General features: G+C 42.9%; 1 protein-coding gene across 2 annotated transcripts in view; it reads left to right on the top strand.

The window, feature by feature from the left end:
- The window catches only part of KDR (kinase insert domain receptor), a 46658-nt gene extending 23840 nt beyond the window's left edge, over window positions 1-22818 (top strand). The window contains exons 16-30 of one of the 2 annotated variants that reach the window (XM_068974783.1): window positions 197-303; window positions 733-868; window positions 1457-1561; window positions 3087-3200; window positions 3780-3868; window positions 4456-4609; window positions 8086-8183; window positions 10635-10757; window positions 10910-11021; window positions 11257-11356; window positions 11766-11871; window positions 13021-13172; window positions 18358-18457; window positions 18958-19043; window positions 21046-22818. In XM_068974783.1, coding sequence (XP_068830884.1) covers window positions 197-303; window positions 733-868; window positions 1457-1561; window positions 3087-3200; window positions 3780-3868; window positions 4456-4609; window positions 8086-8183; window positions 10635-10757; window positions 10910-11021; window positions 11257-11356; window positions 11766-11871; window positions 13021-13172; window positions 18358-18457; window positions 18958-19043; window positions 21046-21268 — 1805 coding nt within the window. In that variant the 3' untranslated portion in view covers window positions 21269-22818. The remainder of the gene's footprint in view (window positions 1-196; window positions 304-732; window positions 869-1456; window positions 1562-3086; window positions 3201-3779; window positions 3869-4455; window positions 4610-8085; window positions 8184-10634; window positions 10758-10909; window positions 11022-11256; window positions 11357-11765; window positions 11872-13020; window positions 13173-18357; window positions 18458-18957; window positions 19044-21045) is intronic. The other variant, XM_068974785.1, reaches the window with a different exon arrangement.

The raw sequence follows: 22818 nt of genomic DNA, 5'->3' as shown, positions 1-22818 counted from the left end.
AATGTTTTGCAAACTTTTAAATTATCCATTAAGAATATTATAAGCTCCATCCAAGTTAGAGATTGTGCCTATTAATGCCTAGGATTTTTCTGAGTTCATAAGAGTGAAATTTTGCTTTAGTGATTGAACTTTGTTGTTTTATGTCAAAAGGTATGAGTTTCCAGTTGTTGATGTTCATTCATTTGTGTGTTGCCAGGTGCCCAGGAAAAGACAAACTTGGAAGTCATTATTCTAGTAGGCACTGCAGTGATTGCCATGTTCTTCTGGCTACTTCTTGTCATCGTTCTACGGACCGTTAAGCGGGTAACAGAATAATTTTCCTTCTGTCCCATTCACATTAGTTTTCATGATTAATGAAAGCTGACTGGAGTTCTTTGAGTTGATTCTTTCCATTGTTATTGGCTCAATAGGCACAATTTTATTTCTATACAATAACGTTCTTACCCACTTGCTTTTGGCTGGACCACTGGGCTTTAATTGATAGAAGCAACTAGAGAAGAAATGGGCTTGGACTGTCTGGTGTAATTAAGATTTGAGAATTAAACTCTGAGCTCATTTGCAGGTTGAGGGGACACTGGGAACAGAATTATACTAGGACAACCCTCACACTCCATGAGCCGTTTAGAAAATGAGACACCAAGAATGGGGCTTCTATAAAACAACAATAACAAGCACACAAAACAACAGCCAAACAACAGAGTGTGTGTGACTGGAAAGAGTAATGCTTTCCAGGCCAATGGAGGGGAACTGAAGACGGGCTACTTATCCATCGTCATGGATCCAGACGAACTCCCCTTGGATGAGCACTGTGAACGCCTGCCTTATGATGCCAGCAAATGGGAATTCCCCAGAGACCGGCTGAAACTAGGTGGGTTTTCAATCGATATTGATTTGATATTGGGTTTCCTAGGCCATCTCATCCTCATTTAGGCTGATGACAGATCTAGTCTATTCAAGTGTTAGATTTTGGTTTAGAAAATTCATTTCATCTCTTGAATTTGAGTAATCATCCATTTAGTCACTGAGAAGTAGGCTTTTTGTGTAATTGCTCAGAGCAGGACATTTGGAGAGTGAAGATAATGAGGACCTGGGAGAAGCCCAATGAAGTGAAAGTCTCTCAGTTGTGTCTGACTCTGTGCCCCTCACGTGGACTGTAGCCTGCTAGGTAACTCTGTCCATGGAATTCTCCAGGGCAGAATACTGGAGTGGGTATCCATTCGCTTCTCCAGGGGAATTTCTCAACCCAGGTATTGAACCCAGGTGTCCCGCATTGCAGGCAGATTCTTTACCGTCAGAGCCACCAGGGAAGAGGGAGGTATTAGATTACTAAGCCAGGACAAAGGGGTCAACAGGACTGTCCGTGAAACTAGGATGTATGGTCATCCCATCAAGTCAGAATCTCTGCCTATGGTTTCAGTAGTGATAAAGTCCACGTCTGTTTTGTTGTTAACTCTAGGTAAGCCTCTTGGTCGTGGTGCCTTTGGACAAGTGATTGAAGCAGATGCCTTTGGAATTGACAAGACAGCAACCTGCAAGACAGTGGCTGTCAAAATGTTGAAAGGTAAAAGCAAAACTGTATGGTGATATGTCCCTCTGTCTGTTTCATCCCATCCTTTAAACATGATGAAAGGCTAGATGGCCCCACTAGCCAAACTTGCAGCCAGACTGTATAATGCCTTTGGGCAAACTGGATGAAAAGTTCCTCTCATGCCAGGGTCCATGGCCTGGCAGGCAAAGTTGGGATAGATTTCAGCTACCCTACGACTGCTCCACCTTGCCTGAGAGCCCTCGTACAAGAAACGGCTTTTACAACTCTGTATATATTTAGTTGCTGGGCCATAGGAAAATAAAAGCTTGGTTACTTCAAAATTGTGTTTTAGTGTACTGTGGTGCCTTAACAAGATAACCAGACAATCAAGAAGCAGAAAGAGAAATGTGATCTAAGAAGTAAAAATAGTAGCCATGTTCCCTAGAACTGGAGTATATAAACGATAATATGCGAAAGAATGATTGTGCTGGGGAAAAAAGGATTATGGGTGACATTTTAAGAATTAGAAGTTTCATAAACAGTTGTTAGGGGCTTGCCTGGTAGCTTAGAGGTAAAGGATCCATCTGCTAATGCAGGAGACACGGGTTTGATTCCTGGGTCAGGAAGATCTCCTGGAGAAGGAAATGGGAATCCACTCCAGTATTCTTGCCTGGGAAATCCCATGGACAGAGGAGCCTGGCGGGCTACAGTCCATGGGGTTGCAAAAGAGTTGGACATGACTTAGGAACTAAACAATAACAGCAAACAATTGTTAAGCCTGATAGTAACGGTATGCTGGTCTTCCCACTTTAACTGGGGGAGGTCATGCCTCTAAAGCTCTGTGCTGGAACTGTGATGTGCTTTCGCTGATGGAGGCAGTGCTGCTGATTCTTTGCCAATAGATCTTGTGTATTTTGAAGCCATCTCTCTCCTTTCGCCTTTTCTGCCTTGTGGACGAGGGGGTGTGTAATTTTGAGGTGGCTCATCAGGGTCTGAGGTGTGGACCATGTCTGTGAATCACAGTGACGTGTAACCCGTCTGGACAGGATCAAACTCACAGTCTTAGCCTCATCAGCCTCATGTGCCAACTGGCTTTGCCAGCTGGCCCTTGTTAAGTTTCCTGCTCAGCACAGATTGATGGGAACTTCAGCAGAGCCCATAACACATGAGGATATTTAATACATGATGTTGCTTCCTTATGAGGAAGCACTGAAATAATCAGGCCCTAGGAAGCATAGTAAACCTGATATGTGAAAATCCACTTTTGTAAAAGAAGAAAATGTGGGCATGATTTCATTTGCAGATATATTTCTCCACTTTGCAAGAAGACCTCACAATGGCTTCCTTCAAATATCAAGCATTGTGGGTGCATTTAAAGAATCTGATCTAGAATTATAAAATATAACTTATATTTGTCTTTTAATGTAGCTAGTCTGTAAATTGGCCCAGAGTTATATTATCCCTGGAGGGCGAGTTGCATAGATGCATGCAGTGTGGCATTCATCCTCCTAAGGTAATGCCCTCATGTTTGATTGCCGTCTTTGTTCTGTGTCTGTAGAAGGAGCAACACACAGTGAACACCGAGCCCTCATGTCTGAACTCAAGATCCTTATTCATATTGGCCACCATCTCAATGTGGTCAATCTTCTTGGTGCCTGTACCAAGCCAGGGGGTGAGTGTCTGTGGATGGCTCTGGTTGTGGGATTTCAGCATATACTTTTCTGCTGGTATTTGAGGGAACCACCCAACTCCCATGGTCTTGATTTCCTTAAGTTAGGAAACTTTGGCAGATTCCTAGATATAAATATATTTCATGGAGCTTTAATGGGAACTATAGATTATTCTAGAACTTCCTATGAATTAAAAAATGCCGTATCACTATATTACAGTTTGCTTCCTATGTAAAAGGTGTTCAGAGGAGAAAAGTAAACTTCTTCCCAAATTTGAGAGCAAAGGACTTTAAAAGTAGTACCCCCTAAAATGAAATCAGCTCAGGTGTTTGTGTGGAAAAGCAAGTGGGTGGATTTTCTTCTGAAATCTTGACTAATCTTTTATGGAATTGCCTGTTAGAAAAAGAAGAAAATTACAATGTAAGGGAATAGCAAGCAGCTGATTTCTGTGATCCTGCTTCCAGGGAAAGGTTGTAGCCTTGTCTACGATGTTTTCTGACTCATTGATGTATTAAAAACACTTGGTGAGAAACATGAGTGAAAACACATTTTTCTTTCTTGGCATGCTGTGCTGTCTGCAGGGCCACTCATGGTCATTGTGGAATTCTGCAAGTTTGGAAACCTGTCAACTTACTTAAGAAGCAAGAGAAATGAATTTGTCCCCTACAAGGTATGTCATTTTCAACCTCAACTGTGGCCACACTGAAAAGCAGAGGAAAACTCAAAATGGTACAGATGAATTGTTTTGGTAAAATTCTGCGAGGAACTTGTGAGGAATGTTTTCGTGTTACTTTCTTGGCTGTTGTATTTTTCTCTTTTACCTTCTGGAGGATACATCGCGTGTTTGTTTTTGTGAGTGTAATCTACTGACCCATTATAGGTGATGCTGAATAGGGGAAGGTGGGTGACTAAGGAAAAAGAATGAGAAGGGGAAAACAGCTCAGGATTATTCTGTCTCTTCCTTGGCCATATTTGGCCCTATCGAGTATCAATCTCACTGTCAAAGTGCCCTCATGTTGGAAGTGTGTCTGAGGGAAACTGCAAGCAAGGCCTTTATCTCTTAAGTTAAAAAGGAACCAGGCTTTATGGAAGAAAATATATTATGTAGCACACCTGCCCAAAATTTCAGCTCAGAGATTTCGTGATCCTGAAATTGATGTCCCTCCTCTTCTTCTAATAGTTACAATTGCTTCTATAAGTTTATATCTTAGAGATTTTCTGGTTATTTAAGGAGTTTGTTCATCTGTTTCTTTACAGACCAAAGGGGCACAGTTCCGGCAAGGGAAAGAATACGTTGGGGAGGTCACCGTGGATCCTAAACGCCGCTTAGATAGCATCACCAGCAGCCAGAGCTCAGCCAGCTCTGGGTTTGTTGAGGAGAAGTCCCTCAGTGACGTGGAGGAGGAGGAAGGTACCTGCCATTGCTTCCTCCATGCCGAATACATGCTCTTGTGAGAACAGACCAGGTGACGGGATGTGGCAAAGAATTTTGTCCTGGAAAAGTCTTACCTAGTATTTGGAAGAGACCTAAATTTCTAGAAGGCTTCCATTCAGTTTCTCCAAAAGTGAAGGGCGGAAGGTTTAAAGAAGCAGTGGGCTAGGTTGTGAGTGGAGCATGGCTAGCCTGAGAAATCTCGGTCTTCTGGGAGAGCTAGGCAATTGGCAGCAGTCAAACCAGTGCTCTTCAAGAGTTGGTTCAACATGTGTCAGCAGGAGAAGCTCAGTGCAAAGGAGACTCCCTGGTGGCTGATCAGCCTCCCCATTGTCCACAGGGGTTCAGCCCCACCTTGTTTGCTTTAGCAGTACAACAGAAGTCCTTCAGTTAATCATACCCAACCTTTTCCAAGGCAGCGCAGGCATCTATTGTTTCTACCGCATCCCAAGTGGCTTATCAAGTCTTCCATACTTCTTCAGAGAAGTCTTGGCAAATACCTGTTTCTTTATCCACTTATGCTTCCAGTGATATTTTCAGTCAGTTCAGTCGCTCAGTCGTGTCCGACTCTTTGAGACCCCATGAATCGCAGCACGCCAGGCCTCCCTGTCCATCACCAACTCCCAGAGTTCACTCAGACTCACATCCATCGAGTCAGTGATGCCATCCAGCCATCTCATCCTCTGTCGTCCCCTTCTTCTCCTGCCCCCAATCGCTCCCAGCATCAGAGTCTTTTCCAATGAGTCAACTCTTTGCATGAGGCGGCCAAAGTACTGCAGTTTCAGCTTTAGCATCATTCCTTCCAAAGAAAACCCAGGTCTGATCTCCTTAAGAATGGACTGGTTGGATCTCCTTGCAGTCCAAGGAACTCTCAACAGTCTTCTCCAACACCACCGTTCAAAAGCATCAGTTCTTTGGCGCTCAGCCTTCTTCACAATCCAACTCTCACATCCTTACATGACTACTGGAAAAACCATAGCCTTGACTAGACGGACCTTAGTCGGCAAAGTAATGTCTCTGCTTTTGAATATACTATCTAGGTTGGTCATAACTTTTCTTCCAAGGAGTAAGTGTCTTTTAATTTCATGGCTGCAGTCACCATCTGTAGTGATTTTGGAGCCCAAAAAATAAAATCTGACATTGTTTCCACTGTTTCCCCATCTATTTCCCATGAAGTGATGGGACCGGATGCCATGATCTTCGTTTTCTGAATGTTGAGCTTTAAACCAACTTTGTCACTCTCCTCTTTCACTTTCATCTAGAGGCTTTTTAGTTCCTCTTCACTTTCTGCCATAAGGGTGGCGTCATCTGCATATCTGAGGTTATTGATATTTTCCCGGCAATCTTGATTCCAGCTTGCGTTTCTTCCAGTCCAGCATTTCTCATGATGTACTCTGCATATAAGTTAAATAAGCAGGGGGATAATATACAGCCTTGACGGACTCCTTTTCCTATTTGGAACCAGTTTGTTGTTCCATGTCCAGTTCTAACTGTTGCTTCCTGACCTGCATACAGGTTTCTCAAGAGGCAGGTCAGGTGGTCTGATATTCCCATCTCTCTCAGAATTTTCCACAGTTTATTGTGATCCACACAGTCAAAGGCTTTGACATAGTCAATAAAGCAGAAATAGATGTTTTTCTGGAACTCTCTTGCTTTTTCCGTGATCCAGTGGATGTTGGCAATTTGATCTCTGGTTCATCTGCCTTTTCTAAAACCAACTTGAACATCAGGGAGTTCATGGTTCACGTATTGCTGAAGCCTGGCTTGGAGAATTTTGAGCATTACTTTACTAGCATGTGAGATGAGTGCAATTGTGCAGTAGTTTGAGCATTCTTTGGCATTGCCTTTCTTTGGGATTGGAATGAAAACTGACCTTTTCCAGTCCTGTGGTCACTGCTGAGTTTTCGAAATTTGCTGGCATATTGAGTGCAGCACTTTCACAGCATCATCTTTCAGGATTCGAAATAGCTCAACTGGAATTCCATTACCTCCACTAGCTTTGTTCGTAGTGATGCTTTCTAAGGCCCACTTGACTTCCCATTCCAGGATGTCTGGCTCTAGATGAATGATCACACAACATCGTGATTATCTGGGTCATGAAGATCTTTTTTGTACAGTTCTGTGTATTCTTGCCATATGAGTGGAGCTGTGCTCCCAGCCTAACTTCCAGAACCTCTTCCAGCTTCACGATACCCTGTATATCTGCTTCCCTCAGAAGGAGCAGAGACAGCCCCATGGAGGAAGAGATTGGGCTTCTTGACATCTGGCTCTTCTTGAGGCATGAGCATAGAATAGTTCTGTTATGAAACAGTGGAAGAAACCCACTTCTCTTCCCTTTGACATGAGGCCACAGAACATTAAACTAACCTCTTTCCCATAGAAGCCAAGCAGGTGGTGTGAGATAGACTGTGGTCTAGAAAGCATGGTGGGGTTGTCTAGAGCTCATATAACGCAGCACACACTGAGTGCAGCAGTCTCTGCCCCATCTTCTCTGTCACAAAATGGTGGCCAGTAAGCGGGAAACCCAAGAGCTTGAGGGAACCATTGGAGTAGAGGGGGTGTTGGCCTGGAATTTAGCCTTCATTTTTTTGGAAAAAGAAGAGGTTTCACTAATTTTTCGTGGAGAAGCCTCCAGCCCTAAACATAGAAAGTCACTGAGAAAAAGATTCAAGTGTTTTTATTACTTACAAAGCTAGTATTACATCTGAGTTTTCATTTACTCTGGTATTTGTCTCCAGGAGAGAAGCCATGCCTTATCTTATCTGACCAAAGTTAAGAGATCATGTTGAAACACCCAGTAATGTCTTAGTGTTTATTTGTACCACTTGCCCGGAAGTAAATACCCTGAGTTTATATAAATTTATCTTTCTTTCGATGTTCCTGTCATCTCTGGTTCATATCCTTGAAGGAAAAAAAGCATCCTCACAGGCCTGATTTAATGTGTTTATAGCATTTTCTCAGCTTGAAAGTGAGAGAAGTAAATATATTTTTGGTATTTTTAGTTAACCGTTGTAGATTATAATTTGACCTTTGGCCTTTATCCTAGGACAAAGCTTAGAGAGAATAGATTCAATGACCCTGGAGATTGTTGTTTTATTTTTAGAGTTCTTGATATGAAGCTATTGTTTATCCCTCTGGGTACGTGAAAAAAACAAGTTTAAAACAGCAAATTTGTAAAAGCCCTCTTCTACCTCCCTGTTATCTATGCCAGTTTTACCTCCATTTTGCCTCCTGGATTTGTTTGCCCAATTTGGCTAAAATGGAAAAAAACAATATTTTTGCTAAAGGGTTTGATGAGGGCTAATAATATACCATGATTCAGCATATTTTCAGAAAAGAGAAGCATTCCTGACATTTAACTCCCAATTTTAAAAATGAAGATTACTCTATTAAGCTTGGAAACAAATACTTTCTGACTGAAATACCAATCTCTGTACTCCTGTATCTTCTGACAGTTTCTGAAGATCTGTACAAGAACTTCCTGACCTTGGAGCATCTCATCTGTTACAGCTTCCAAGTGGCTAAGGGCATGGAGTTTTTGGCATCACGGAAGGTGAGACAGATACGTCACTGATTTAGAAATGAGATGTCCAGTGCCAGCCATTCGTGTTTATCTGGAACTGTAACTCATTCACCACTCTCGGGACTGTTAAGAGAGTCTATTGGGGAGGTTCCATTTCTACTCATTAAAGAGATATTAGGAGCTCATGAAATTAATTCATGTGATAAATAGCTTCCAAGTGTCAGCAGTCTCCTAGGCCAGGGGTCCCCACCCTCTGGGATCTAATGCCTAATGATCTGAGGTGGAGCTGATGTAATAGAAATAAAGTGCAGACAGAATAAATGTAATGCACTTGAATCATCCCCAAACCATCCCCCAACTCCCAGTCCATGGAAAATTTGTCTTCCCCGAAAGTGATCCCTGGTGTCAGAAAGTTTGGGTTCTAAGCACTAAGGACACTGTGTGGGCAAGTAAACAGACTGTCTACCTGCATGGAGATTAAGTTCCAGTGGGTGAAACAAACAATAGAAACAAGTGAAATACCTAGTGGTTTAGATGAGAATAGGTACTATGTAGAAAAACAAGCAAGAAAGAGTTATAGAGTCTGTAGGAGCTGTATGTTTGTATGTACAACTGCCTCTCTCTGAACACTGATTTTAAACTGAGTGGACATGGCTTGAGGGAAACATGGCATTTGAGCAATGGCCTAGAAGAGGTGAGGGGCTGAGCCTTGCAGATATCTTGGCGTAAGAGAACCTATTTTTCCTTTCTTTTACATTCATCACCATCCATCAAAAAGTATTTGTTAGTAGTATAATTAGAAACCAGGAAGGACAGACTTTAGAGAGAGCAATTGAAAGAGCTAAAATTAGAAAAGTAGGCTGAACAAAGGCTGAGGTGGGTACGTGACAAGTCACAAACATTCCAAAGGTTGTAAACATCGTGGAGGGAGTGAGGTTGAAGTCACCACCCTGAAAAGAGTAAAGTGGCTGGTTTTACATGAAACAAGACAAATTCAAATCAAGTTTCAGGAAAAATGATCATTTGACAGAATGCATTTGCTGCAGCCTACTTGGAGAAGAAGGACTTAACATTTTTATTTTGTTGTTTGTTTCTAAATTAGACTGAAATCCCTCAGCCATGTCTCTTTCTGGAGTTTAAAGCTTGTCACAGCTTTCAGAGCCTCAGGATCCCAGAGGTTTCTGCCCGGGAACTCTTGTCTTCTCGCTCCCAAGGAGAAGGGAGAGAAGTGGAATCTTAGAGGATTTTCCCAAAGAGAAAGGCTTTCTGCCCTTCTTGATGATTTTATTTTACTGTGTTTTAAAGGCCAGAGCCTGCCATTTAGTCAGGGCTCCTTTCACAGGGAAGGGAATGGGGGGTGGAGGAGAGGATTCTTTCATTTCCCTGCATCTACCAGCTGATTCTTGAATAACACCTGGTTGCTTCAAAAAAGGAAGATCTTTGGTAGGGCATGGAGGAGGAAGTAGGAAGGACTGTGTTTTTTGGAGTCTCCTGGCTTGCTTAATCATACTATAAAATGTGCTTTGTAAAAAACTTTTTTGAAATTTGTATAGAATTTTTTTCTCCATTTACAGTTATTGCAAAATACTGGCTATATTCCCTGTGTTATACAATATATCCCTGTGCATTGCTTGTTCAGAGGAAAAGTGCTATAGAGATGCAAGGTGTGGGGTCCCTCATGCTTGGCTCACACATCACTGTTCCACAGACCTAAGAGTTTCTCATCTGAGCCTTTCATTCATTTCTAAATGTTCCCCAAGGCTCTTGTTCCATCACAGATCTGTCCAGTAGAGATAGAACTGCTTAGTGTAGGAAGTCAGATGAAGTTAGGAGATGCATAGAAGAGAGAAACTGAGGGACAGAAAAGAGTAGAAAGAAAGCCAAGGAGAATTGGCTTTTCCTTTTGTGTGCATCAGAGAATCTCCCTGATGGGCGAGAGGCTGAGAGTGCCTTCAGTGGCTTCTGTGATAAGCCAGTACTTTGAAAACAGGATGAGCCCCACTCAGAATTGTTTCTCAGAGCTGGTCCAGCTTCGGTTACATATGAAGTGGAGAAACCAACAAAGGGCCCCAAACCAAGGAGAGCCCCTTGTTTCTGATTCCGTGCATTCATTCATTCTAGGGCCTCCTTAGAATAACACATTTTAACCGTATATGGTGCCAGGCAAAAGGGATGTGTGGATGTGACCAGAAACACATTCTTAATTGTGCCCAAAGAAGTCTATTTATGACTCCATCAGCATGCTATAATTTGATTATTTAGTTCCAGAGTCTGAGGCTGTTATGGAATAAGCAGATGTGTGTCTCAGTGAAACTCACAGACTTTTTTCCCAAGTGTTGATAAAAGATGTTAACCCAGTGCTTGTTAATCAGTTGGTTTTCTGATGTGGGTTTTTTGTTTTTTTTTTTAAAGCATGAGGTCACAACAGATGTCGAAGAGATCAGCTAGGCTGAACTCTAACGCACACAATTCTTTTTGCAGTGTATCCACAGGGACCTGGCAGCGCGAAACATCCTCTTGTCGGAAAAGAACGTGGTTAAAATCTGTGACTTTGGCTTGGCCCGGGATATTTATAAAGACCCAGATTATGTCAGAAAAGGAGATGTAAGTTTCAAAGATGCACCCTGCGATCTATTAAGTTGCAGAGTCCAAACTCTCCTGGGCCAGCCTGAGAAGCTGTGTGCAGGGATAGTGGAAGTTTCTTCTTCAGGTTTTTGCCAAGTTGGGTTTTCATTCTTCATCTTCTACCCCTACAGGCTCGCCTCCCTTTGAAGTGGATGGCCCCAGAAACGATTTTTGACCGAGTGTACACAATTCAGAGTGACGTGTGGTCTTTTGGTGTCCTGCTCTGGGAAATATTTTCCTTAGGTAAGTCCCTTCTCCTTGTTCCTCCATCTGTGCTGCAGAGAAAATGATGAAAGTCAGTTACTCCTGTATCTCACCTTCACTGGATGAAACTTACTTGGAAGCTTTGGGTTATAAAAATCTTAAAAAGAGAGAGAGAAAGAAAGGGGGGAAAAGATACACATGTGAAGAAGGTGTGAGTCAGGCTCATATATATGTGAATTAGACTCAGGGATTTCCCATTCCTGTTTTCTTTCAGGTGCTTCTCCGTATCCTGGAGTCAAGATTGATGAGGAATTTTGTAGGCGACTGAAAGAAGGCACTAGAATGAGAGCCCCTGATTACACCACACCAGAAATGTAAGATTTCACACTATTTCTCTATCCCCCTTCTTTACTCACAAAAATCCTCCCTGCCTAGAAGACTTGCCATTCTGTGTACCTCCTTTGTGGCCCAGTGTATGTCTTACTTCCCCCTTGAAGTCTTCCTTGATAATCTCAACCACAGAGTCATCCTTCTTGAAATGACAGCAGTTTATCTGTACGAACCAGTCAGTCTTTACTAGATGTTGATTTATGACGTTTCCTTTTCTATGCACACTTCATGCTCCAAGCGTAGGGCTCTATGTCTTACATAGTTTCATATCCCTATTTAGCGTCTTGGCTCATGGTGGACTCTTTATAAATGTTTACTCATTCAAGTGCTTATTTTCAGCATCAGATCAGGAGGAAGGAGGCAGTTGATGACATCAGTGTTTTGCTTCCCTAGGTACCAGACCATGCTTGACTGCTGGCATGGGGATCCCAATCAGAGACCCACATTTTCAGAGCTGGTGGAGCATCTGGGAAATCTGTTACAAGCTAATGCTCAACAGGTTTGTGACCTCCATGTAAGAAGCTTCTGCAGAGAGTACTTAGCTGTCCAGGGCCCTCTTGCTGCCTTCTCAGGGCCACCACACTGTCCTCTCAGCCACTGAATAAGGAGCCACATTCCAGATCTGAGCAGAAATGCTTTTCTAAAAGCCTTAATTGCCCCTTTAAACAGATGAGATCCTAATTCATAACCTGGCAGCTGATCAGTTTTATTTTTACTGAGGTATATTTTGGTGTCTTCGGGTGCTCTTATGAAGTAAAAAAAGCAAACAAAGACAACAAACAAAACCCCAGAATTGAAAAAAACAAAACTTCGTTGATTAAGTGAATATCAACAGTGGGTGAATATCAACAGTGGACAGAATTTCAAGGAATTTTAAATACATTCTTCAGGCAAAAACATATCTGAATCCTGCAAAATAAATGTTCTGTTTTTTCCCCCTCCATGAAATTCCAGGCCCCCATAACTTCCATCAGAGGATTTTATTGTAGTCTTTACCCTTAGAAAGTTATTTACTCTCCAGTCAACACCTCTTACCACAGTGAATGGAAGCCAATTTCCTCCTGCTTTTCTTCTGAACAGCTGGGGGACAGTGTGTCAAATCTGTCATTAGCAATAAACCTCTCAAACACTGAGAAGTATCAAATTGCCCTTTATTTCTTTCTCTCTGATGAAATAATGTTAAGTTGTGTAACCTTTTCTCAGAAGACCCATTTTCCTGCACATATATTGCTTTTCTTTAGACTGTCATCAGTTTTTCCGTTGCCTTGAAGTGTAGAGGCTAAAATTGGATGACATGCCCTTTAAAGGACCTGGCTGGTGTAGATGGGACTTTGTGAAGAAGTGATTTCTAAGCCCTGCGCAGCTCTGCCCGTTCCGCTGCTCCAGCTGTAACCACAGCCTGCGTACTTCTCTGTGCTTTGCCCGTCTCGTGTTTTGTTAGTTCTTTAAGTATACTCTCGTATACACATCCCTTTCAAGTGCCCTTGTGTTTTTGACAAGCCATTTTAGAATTTGTCTTAAAGTTTTACCTTCAGATATGAAAGCCACATTCCCCATAAACAAGAAGCCCCCATGGGCTTTGTTTTTCATGTGAAGGCTCTTGAAGGACTGAAGCCATAACAATAGCACTCTGTGTTTATTGTTTCAGGATGGCAAAGACTACATTGTTCTTCCCATATCAGAGACTTTGAGCATGGAAGAGGATTCGGGACTCTCTCTGCCTACCTCACCTGCTTCCTGTATGGAGGAAGAGGAAGTATGTGACCCCAAATTCCATTATGACAACACAGCAGGAATCAGGTATGGTCTAAGGTCAACATCCCCTGGGGGGGAGGGGCTTCAAGGTCATCCTAGGGAGGTGGGTGGAGGAAGAACATCGTATGAAGTTGCTGCATTTCACTTGCACGTTCACCCTTGGCCCTGAGAGGTCCTCCTTGAAGGGCGCCTGGGTAGGTGAATCTCTTCCCATCTGTGGTCCACATTGCGGCCGAAGCTCTTCCTTTCAGAATCCTAAGCCCTGCAGCTGCAAATAGCTGGAATGCCATAGTTTGTTAATCTCCAGAAAAAGAGACCGATTTTACAAAGACATCTGTATTTAAATTATCCCCATGTACTCTTTTATTAATGTGAATTAAACAGCTTAGGAAAGATTCAGGAAGGAAGAGTTCTATGCGTTTATAAAAGCACACGTTTGCCTCTCTGGCTGGGATACAGTTGCCGTGGGGATGCATCCTGAATTAGACTGGACAGCACATCTTCAGAAGCCCCTCCCAAGTCTGATTTTCAGCATTTTATTTGCATAATGGGACTTCTGGGCTTATTTAAAACACATGCGCTGCAGTATTTTCCTGATTTGTAGAAGGGTTCTAAAGGCAGCTTTCTTTTTATTCTCTCCCAGCACCTGCGCATAAGGAAAGAGTTGATATGGTTTCTACAATATGATATTAAAATTGCCTTTCATAAGCCTGGGACTACTTCACTTCACTTTGTTCCCGTTCCCACCCCTTTGGATGTTTTCCTCTTGTAACTGCACCCCTGACAATATAGGCCCAGCCTGCTCCCTTGAGTGCGCACAGGCTGCAGGGGGCGCCTTCAGGCTCAGGGTCCGGGGTGGGGGTGGGGGGCTCAGGGGGAATGGAGCTCTAGCCTGTGGCGAGGGTGCCAGATGGCAGGTGGGGAGGCACCCTGGTCAGTGTGCCCTGTGGACTTGCACAGGGAGGGTAGCAGGAGTGCTGCCATGGGAGACAGGAAAGCTCAGAGTGGGTAGAAGCCAGCTAGTAAGCTGTCCATTCCATCTGTGTCAAGAACTTTTGGCATTTTTGAAAGAACTTTTTCTTACCAGGTTTTGCCAGAGTTAGGCAAAGTAGATACTATTATCTTTTGATGTAAATGTTGAATATGAGACTCAGAGCAATTACCTGGAAGAATATGATATTGTGGTTAAAGATCCAGATTTTAGAGTCAGAGAATTGGGTTTCCCTAGTGGCCCAGATGATAAAGACTCTGCCTACAGTGTAGGAGGCCTGGGTCCGATCCCTGGGTTGGGAAGATTTCCGGGAGGAGGGCATGGCAACCCCCTCCAGTATTCTTGCCTGGAGAATCCCCATGGACAGAAAAGTCTGGAGGGCTACAGTCCAGGGGGTTGCAAAGCGTCGGACATGACTGAGTGACTAACACTTTGACTTCATAACTGGTTTGGATTCCCAAGTCTGCTCTTTGCAGCTCTGATCTAGGGCAAATTTTCAGTGTGACCTAGGCTGGGACACTGGTGTACAAAAATGATGACTTTGAGAATTACATGACATGAGTTTCTAACTGCCTGGTACCTGGAGAATACCCAATAAATAATAGCTATTATGTGAGCTGCTTAAAACACATCCCTGGGATGAATCCCATTCCTCTGAAATCTAACTCAGGGCTGTTTTCTCCCATACCAAGGAGGGGGCCTCAAATAGAAGGGGGAATGAAATGAAAATCTGAAAATCCATAGTTCCACCCTCATATTTAAAAAGTCCTAGTTCAAGTTTAACTGGCCTTCTGGTATGGTAATTATTCCTGCAACACTGTTGCCTTCTGCTTGATCAGAAAGCCATTTGATCATGAGCTGTGTTTCTTGGGTTTTCTGTGACCAGGTGGGGTGAGGACCCAGCCGGCAGCCTCTTGGCTCGCTTGGGCGCTTTGCATATGGTGCTGAGAGTTGATGAAGTCATGCATGTGTGATGGAAGTGCCAAATGCGATGCTGGATCTGAAGCAGGGCTGCTAACGTTTATCCCCAGAAGCGTGGACCAATGTGACACCACACTCCCAGTGCAGGCCTGGCTGCCATTTGCTGTCTGTGCTTTTTGAATTGGTCTTTGCAGTCCAGTTTCTCTTTTATCCAGGCATAATTTGAAAAATAAAATGGAAATTGGAATCTCTTGTCTGCATCCCCACTCAATCCCTTCCACTTTTTTCCCTTTTCTAAAAATAAGACGCCACGGTCACATTTTAATCATTTAGGTTAAAAGAGAGGCAGAGTCCAGGCGTCTACACACAGCACACTTCATTGCGATGCTCTCTTTTGGTTCTGCTTCCCTCAGGAGCAAGAGGAGAGGTTGGGGTGCCTCTCAGGGGACTTGTTCTCTTATCTTCATGTTGCCAGTCAAAGAGGAGAGCCGAGGTGTCTCTCACTTTCTTCCTGCTTATAATTTTCAATTTCATTGTGTTATAAATAGAGCAGGACAGAGGCATCCCTGTGGGAGGCAACCTCCTGATTTTTTGCCCCATTAACTATTTTAAAAAATATTTGTTCAGCATTTATTTAGAGAAGAGGCTGAGAGGTATGGAGGGGAAGGGTGACGAGGAAGGACCACTAATGTCTAGACTCTGCTTTGTCTCTAATTTCCCTGTGGATCAGCTCCGGCCCCCAGTTTGCATGCTTCCTGCAAGAAAACACATCTTAATTGGGCTCATCTTCCTTACAGGGTAGTTTGGGGACCATCTGCGGTTGTTCCACTGTTTCCCCCGGGAGTTTCACCTCCCACTCCAAGCAGCTTATCAAAGACTTCTTTTCAGTTCTCTCCCAGAGAAAGGTTCTGGCACATACTTTTTTTTTTTTCTTTCTTATTTTGGTTAATTGCTAGTGATGATTTAAATGCTCCTTGTAGATTGATGCCAGGGACAGCCTGCTGGCTAGATGTTCCTGAATTTGGCTCTGATATTAGACTGCTTGAAATGAACCTGTCCTTTCTTCACCTCTTGTCTGTCTCACAGCCCACATTCCCCCTCCTCCACTCCGTATCACTGCACGCTCAGTGCACACATGGAAGGGAGCAGGGCTGCACACACATCAGGTGCTTAACAAAGAACTGAACAGTCATATCCAGTGCCCTTTTCTCCCTTCTCCTTCCTAGTGCTATTCCAAGGGCATCAATGTGGAGTGAGGTAAAAACAAACAAAAGCAACCCTGCATGGGCTCTAGAAACCTAAGTTTGAGCTCCAATTCTAGTTATTTCCTCCCTAAGCCATCACCTCCTCTTTTCCAAATAAAAAAATAAGAAAAACCTACTGTGTAGATTTGTTAAGAACAGATGCAACAATGTATATGAAAATGCCTTGTCAACTGGGACTGGCTGAACAATGTTTGAAATGATTGGGCTCAGAAATCAGGAAAGTAGCCTTTCTAAGGCAGCTGCATTACTGTCCAAGCTCACCAACTCTACTTGATGCTACAACCCAAATACCTCTGGAATCTGTCTACTTCTCCAGACCTGGGGGCATCACCTTTTGGTCAAGCTGCCCTTCCTTCTCCTAGATAAGTGGAACAGCTCCCTAATTGATCTCATGATTTTTGGTCTTACCTTCCTGAACCCAGAGTCATCTTTCTAAAAGGTGTTTCTGACTTTGTCAGTCTTATGCTTAAAATTCTTCAGTGGCTGCTCATTGCCCTCAGGATGATAATCCAGGTAGTCTAGTTATGTGATTTTGGACAAGTTCCTTAACCTTTCTATGTCTTAGTTCCACATCTGTAGTTGGGCTCATGATACCCACCTAGAGAAGTACCATGTAGATGCCATGAGACAGTGGTTGAAGATCATTTGACACAATGCCTGGCACATGGGAGTCTCAATAGAGGGTTCCTGAATGAGTGAATGAATGAATGATTGACTATGGTACCAGTAATTTGGTAGAACTATCACTTTTGGGGACTGGATCTAAGAGAAGTAGGGTTTTCAGTCTCCTTATTTTTAATACATTGTGTCCTCTTTCCCGTGGGGTTTCCTGAGTGAGGATGTCACTGGTGAACCTCATTCTCTCTTTGTAGAGGAAAAACCAACCTCCTCGGGCAGGGGAGGAAGACTTGGTTTCCATTATCCTCCTTTGCCCAAATGAGTCCTCTCTTCACTTGGTCACAGAAAACACAAGGAATCTGCAATATATCTGGAAGGCTGCTAGGATGGGAAGTACAGTGGGATTCAAGTGAAGGGTGAATTTGCTGTCCCTTGCTATGAAAAAGACTTTGCTTCTCTCCACTTGGGCTGATTTTCACAAAATCACTCCGACTCACCCAAAGTCACGTGGTAGGGGAAAAAGCACCCCTAAGGAACAGGTGATGTGCTGTCCGACATGTTCTGTCCTCTGGACTCTTGAAAGAAACTGGTAGTCTTTGGAATTCAAAGGAGGAAAACAAGCTTTGGTTGATGGATCATTACTCTTTCTAATATCCTTTACCGCTTCACCTCATTCATCCTCCAGATATCTTTGTGAGTGAGGGAAGGAACGCTTTGGCCTGTACATCTTAAAGATGGGGAAACAGGGACATAGAAATATATTCGTGGCTTTCCCAAGTCTGTGAAATCCATGGTAAACTTGGAAATAGACAGACTATCTCATGATTCTCAAACTACCACCCCAGCTCTGGGGGCCAAAAGTAGGAGATCGTGAGATTCAGCTCCCCTCTACCCGTTAAGCCTCTATTACATATAGCAGGAGAAGGTGGTTTCCAGAGTCTGCTGGGTTCACCATCTTTTACTGAACCCAGTGAAATCTGGGAGTGTTTCCTCTGCCCATCTTTCATGGAATGGTTGCTCTGTGGACGTTGTCTAGATAACTTGCCTAGGAGATGGCCAGAAAGATGTGAAACACTCGGTGATATGCTGAGAGCTTAGTGGAGGAATCGCAGGCAATCGGGAAACCAAGTAGTAGGCGGACCACTGAGTCTGCTGTTATTGTCTTCAGTCCAGCCCTGGACCTCAGAAGTAAGATTCAAAGGAAAGGGGCTCATCTAGGCCCCTCCGTTATATTATACTTTTAAATGGACTTTCACAGGAAATTAAGCCTTCGGTGTGTGCTAGCAGAGATTTTTGTTTTGTTTTTCTTTTTCCAGAGGATGTTTTGAAGGTCGCTATTAAACTTGTGGTTCAAAGATAATGAACTTAGGTATCACTTGTGGAATCTGCAGTCAACTATACCACTACTAAAATATAAATATTTGTTCTTTTGCAGTCAGTATCTGCAGAACAGTAAGCGAAAGAGCCGGCCCGTCAGTGTAAAAACATTTGAAGATATCCCGTTGGAAGAACCAGAAGTAAAAGTCATCCCAGATGTAAGTACATCTTTTAAAAATAGTCTTAGAAATAATACCAAAGATGAAACATTAGCTAGATAAATATTAGCCTAAGCATTAGAGTCTTGGAGCCTCGTTATGAGGGTGCCCTTGTAGGTATGTGTCTTGGGGTCATAATAGCAATGGAAATTATTGGGCCACCTTGTTTTTTCCATAAGTGAAGCCCCTGGTTAAGGTTCAAGACAACTGAGCTTCATGCCCAATTCCACTGAAGTGTAGATAATATTATTGTGGAAAGAGGGATAGAAACGGGTCTCCTTAGCTTCTTCCTGAATTCCTCTCTTCTTCCAGGCCTGGGTTGATTGTGGAAGCAGTTGCTTCCTCTCATAGCCAGTACAGTTTCTGGCTGTAATACCTTTACCTCTCTCTGTAGAACATGAAAATGCTGTCTCAGAGATGGGTTAGGAAATCAGTTTGATTAAGTGATTGGTCAGTATATACACTCAATCAACTGTGCCATCTCATTGTCTTTTAAAAAGGACAGCCAGACGGACAGTGGTATGGTTCTTGCATCTGAAGAGCTGAAAACCCTGGAAGACAGAACCAAGTTAGCCCCATCTTTTAGGTAAGGTTCAGCCAAATAGAAAAGACAAATTTCAAAGGGAATTTTTGGAAGGAACTTAGGACATTGAGCATAAATGCAGAGTTTTCCTTTTTTTATATCTTTATCGGTTAGGCAAATTTGCATCAACCTAACTAATAAAGAGCAGAAACAAACACATTATCTGGCAAGTCTAAAAAGAATCTGAAATAAGAGGATTTGGTTGCTTTTTACCAGATTTTATGTATACTAAGGAATTTCTGAGCATATTTGCTGTGGTCAATGGTTTGTGTGATATTGGCTAAGTGACAAAGAGGTCATTGGCTTGATCTTTAACAAAACTCTTGAGACAATTAAAATCTTTGTGGACTCTACAGTGAAGAATTTTCAAACCTGAACAGAAATGGTGCACCTGTCCTTAAGTAAACCATTGTCTACTTGCTTAAGTTATTTAAATACTCTTGGCTGAATTATTGAGTATTTAATTGTGGGGAAAACAGTGAATTTGGTTCTGAGTATAATATCTTCCACATGGTTCTATAGGAATTTGTAGTTGTTTTGAATAGATGTACCTGCTTTTATAGCTGGCTTCCTGTAGCTTCTCTGGTAGTTCAATCAGTAAAGAATTTTGCTTACAGTGCAGGAGACCTGGGTTCGATTCCTGGGTCGGGAAGATAACCTGGAGAAGGAAATGGCAATCCACTCCCATATTCTTGCCTAGAAAATCTCATGGACAGAAGAGCCTGGCAGGCTGTAGTCTTTGGGGTTGCAAGAGCTGGACATGACTTAATGACTAAACCACCTCCACCTGCTTTTAACTTCATAAATAAGAAACTCTGTATTTGTAACAATAGTGGGATGTAGAATGGTTATTTATTGGCTGGCAGTTTCACTCTAGGTATGATTGAGAAAATTTTGATCTACCTATAATCTAACTGTTGGATAAAATGGGAGCCCCCTTGCATTATTGAGTGATGCTCATGTTAAGAAAAAAAAAATGAAAATATGCCATTGTGCAATTTTGTCATTTGCCCTAGGCCCATGATGAGAAATTGTGAGAGCCAATTATATGTTTTATTTACTGATTCAAAGTATTTTATTTGCTTAGCAGTAACTATGTACCATTCCATTGTCTGAGACACTAAGTCCATTGTATTGAGGTTGGATTGAAAGAAAAGATACATTTCTAGTTACTTGAAATAACTTTTAAACCATATATGAACATAGAGTTAATAAAACCCTTTTTTGTTTGTTTGTTTTTGGTTTGTAACATGCATAGATTGGTAAAACACCTAGTAAGGGGCAAAATCACTATACTTCAGAATGACTTAAGCTCCACACAGCCTACACCCAGCTACAAAAGGCCTTTTTAAGCTTTTTTCTAAGCTTTGACATGATTACTGTCTGTCACAATTCCACGCCATTGAAAACATTTTCTGGTTGCTGCTGAGTGATCCAGTCCTCCATGCTTCCAAAGAATGTGGTTTTGATGAGTAAAAAGCAGTTTTTTGACATGTCTAGCTTGATTGTACACACACACTTCAGCTTGCTAAAGTTTAAAGTTGCTCAAGAATTTTATTAACACCATACATGGGCCTTGTGATCCCCTACTTGGCAGTGTGTGACAAGTACCATTGGACTTTCAGAATATCCCAGTTTCCTCCCACGTCATGAAAGAGTCCCTTTGGCTCCTATTCTTGTACACAAACTTGTCAGTCTGCAAGGCCATAAAAAGGTTCCATTGGTTGGAGCCTTTGCATAATCCAAAAGAACTGCCTTTCATCTCATCTCAGGCTTGAAAGACTTGGACCCGAATAAGAGGACTTATCTGAAACTCAGATTTCATCCTAGTACCTGAAAATAGACATTGTCTGAGTAAACCTGCTATGTTGATTAACAAGTGGGAGGGATGGGCTGTTTCTCCAGGAAACTGACAGCCCACACGGGTTAGGGGATGGGGTTAGGATAAGATACACAAGAACTGCCTTCTCTCTGCCAACTTATTTGGTTGCCATCTCTTCCTCAGTGGACTGATGCCCAGCAAAAGCAAGGAGTCTGTGGCATCCGAAGGCTCAAACCAGACGAGCGGCTACCAGTCGGGATACCATTCTGATGACACGGACACCACTGTGTACTCCAGCGAGGAGGCTGAACTTTTAAAGCTGATGGAGATTGGACCGCAGGTCGGCAGTGCAGCTCCGATTCTCCAGCCTGACTCTGGGACCACACTGAGCTCTCCTCCAGTTTAAAAGGAGGCACCTGCGTCCCCCAGTCCTGGAAATCACACGAGAGGTGCTGCTCCGATTTTCAAGTGTTGTTCTTTCCACCACCAGGAAGTAGCCACATTTGATTTTCATTTCAAAAAAAGGACCTCAGACTGCAGGGAGCTGGTCCCCTAGGCATTTCCTGAGATGCTTGTGACCCAAGAATGTGTTTGTGTCTTCTCCCCGTGTTCACCTCATTCTTTTTTCATTCATTTAAAAAGCATGGTGGATGCACCCTACCCTGGGTTGCCCCAAGGGTTGCAGCAAAAGAAGTTCAAGAAACGACTTCACCCTCAGAAGTAGCAGTGCCTGGGGAGCAGACACCTCATAAAACTAGAAGACAAACCAGGCAATGGAAGTGCTTTAGGTGTTGAAGACGGGAAAGACCTTTAGAGCTAAATCCATCTAGGAAGCTTTGCTTGTTGGAGCCACGTCTTACCTGTGGGGTTTGGATTGATGGAAAGGAAGACGCTGACTTGCTTTGGGAGTGCCCTGGAACCTGCGCATGCCTTGTGTTGGCTCTGGTGTGGAGGTGGTGGACATAGGGTTTGTGAGGAAATGTAAAGGCTTCAGACAAGGTGACTGGTTTTAGAAGGTTGCGTGCTCTTCCCATTTGGGCTAAATGAGAGTTCCTTGTGCTGTTTCCGACTCCTAATGAGAGATCCTTCCGGTCTCTTACGTGTCTCCTGGCCAAGGCCCAGGAAGGAAATGAGGCAGCTCTGGCTTCTTGTCTCAAGACTGATCCTTTACTCAGGATGCCACAGAAAAGGACACTCAGACGGAGGCTCCGTGTCACGTTGAGGATTTCTGACTGTGTGAACCAGCTTCTGGTTTCTTCTGGATGGACACCTACCTATCTGTCTTGATGTGATATGTCTGAGCCTGAATGCAGCAGATTCGGTGTGGAGCTGTGGTGTCAAAGCTTCAGGAAGGGTTTTACGCTCTTATGCCTTCTCCCCTCTCCGAGTCTTCCCCTTCCCTTCAGTATTTTCCTGACTGTCCCTTCCCCACCTGCCCGCTCCCAGCCAGTCAGTATTCTAGTCATTTGACCTGTATGCCCTAGTAAAATATGATTTGGTTTGTTCACTCTCTGAGTAAGTCTTAGCCAGATTTCAAAATTACCTTGTAGCTCAAGTTATAACAATACCTATTGTATTATTTAGACTTTTAACATGTAAAGCTCTTTCTACTGGTTCTGCCCTTATTCTTTTCTTTTTAAAAAAGATGTATTTTCTGTTTGGTACCATAGTATGAGAGGCTGGGAGCAATGACTATAAGACATGCTATGGCACATATATTTATAGTCTGTTTATGTAGAAACAAATGTAATATATTAAAACCTTATATATAATGAACTTTGTACTATTCACATTTTGTATCAGTATTATGTAGCATAACAAAGGTCATAATGCTTTTAGCAATTGATACCATTTTATTAAAAAAAAAAGCGAAAAACCTGAAGGAATCCTTTGCAAGGTTGCATCACTGTACCCACCATTTCCCTCACTTCTGAAATGGAGGAGGGAGAGTCTGAC

Source organism: Capricornis sumatraensis, chromosome 7, assembly GCF_032405125.1.
Source record: "Capricornis sumatraensis isolate serow.1 chromosome 7, serow.2, whole genome shotgun sequence".
NCBI lineage: Eukaryota > Metazoa > Chordata > Mammalia > Artiodactyla > Bovidae > Capricornis > Capricornis sumatraensis.
The sequence above is the reverse complement of the archived record's forward strand: the minus strand, read 5'-3'. Positions and strand labels throughout refer to the sequence as shown.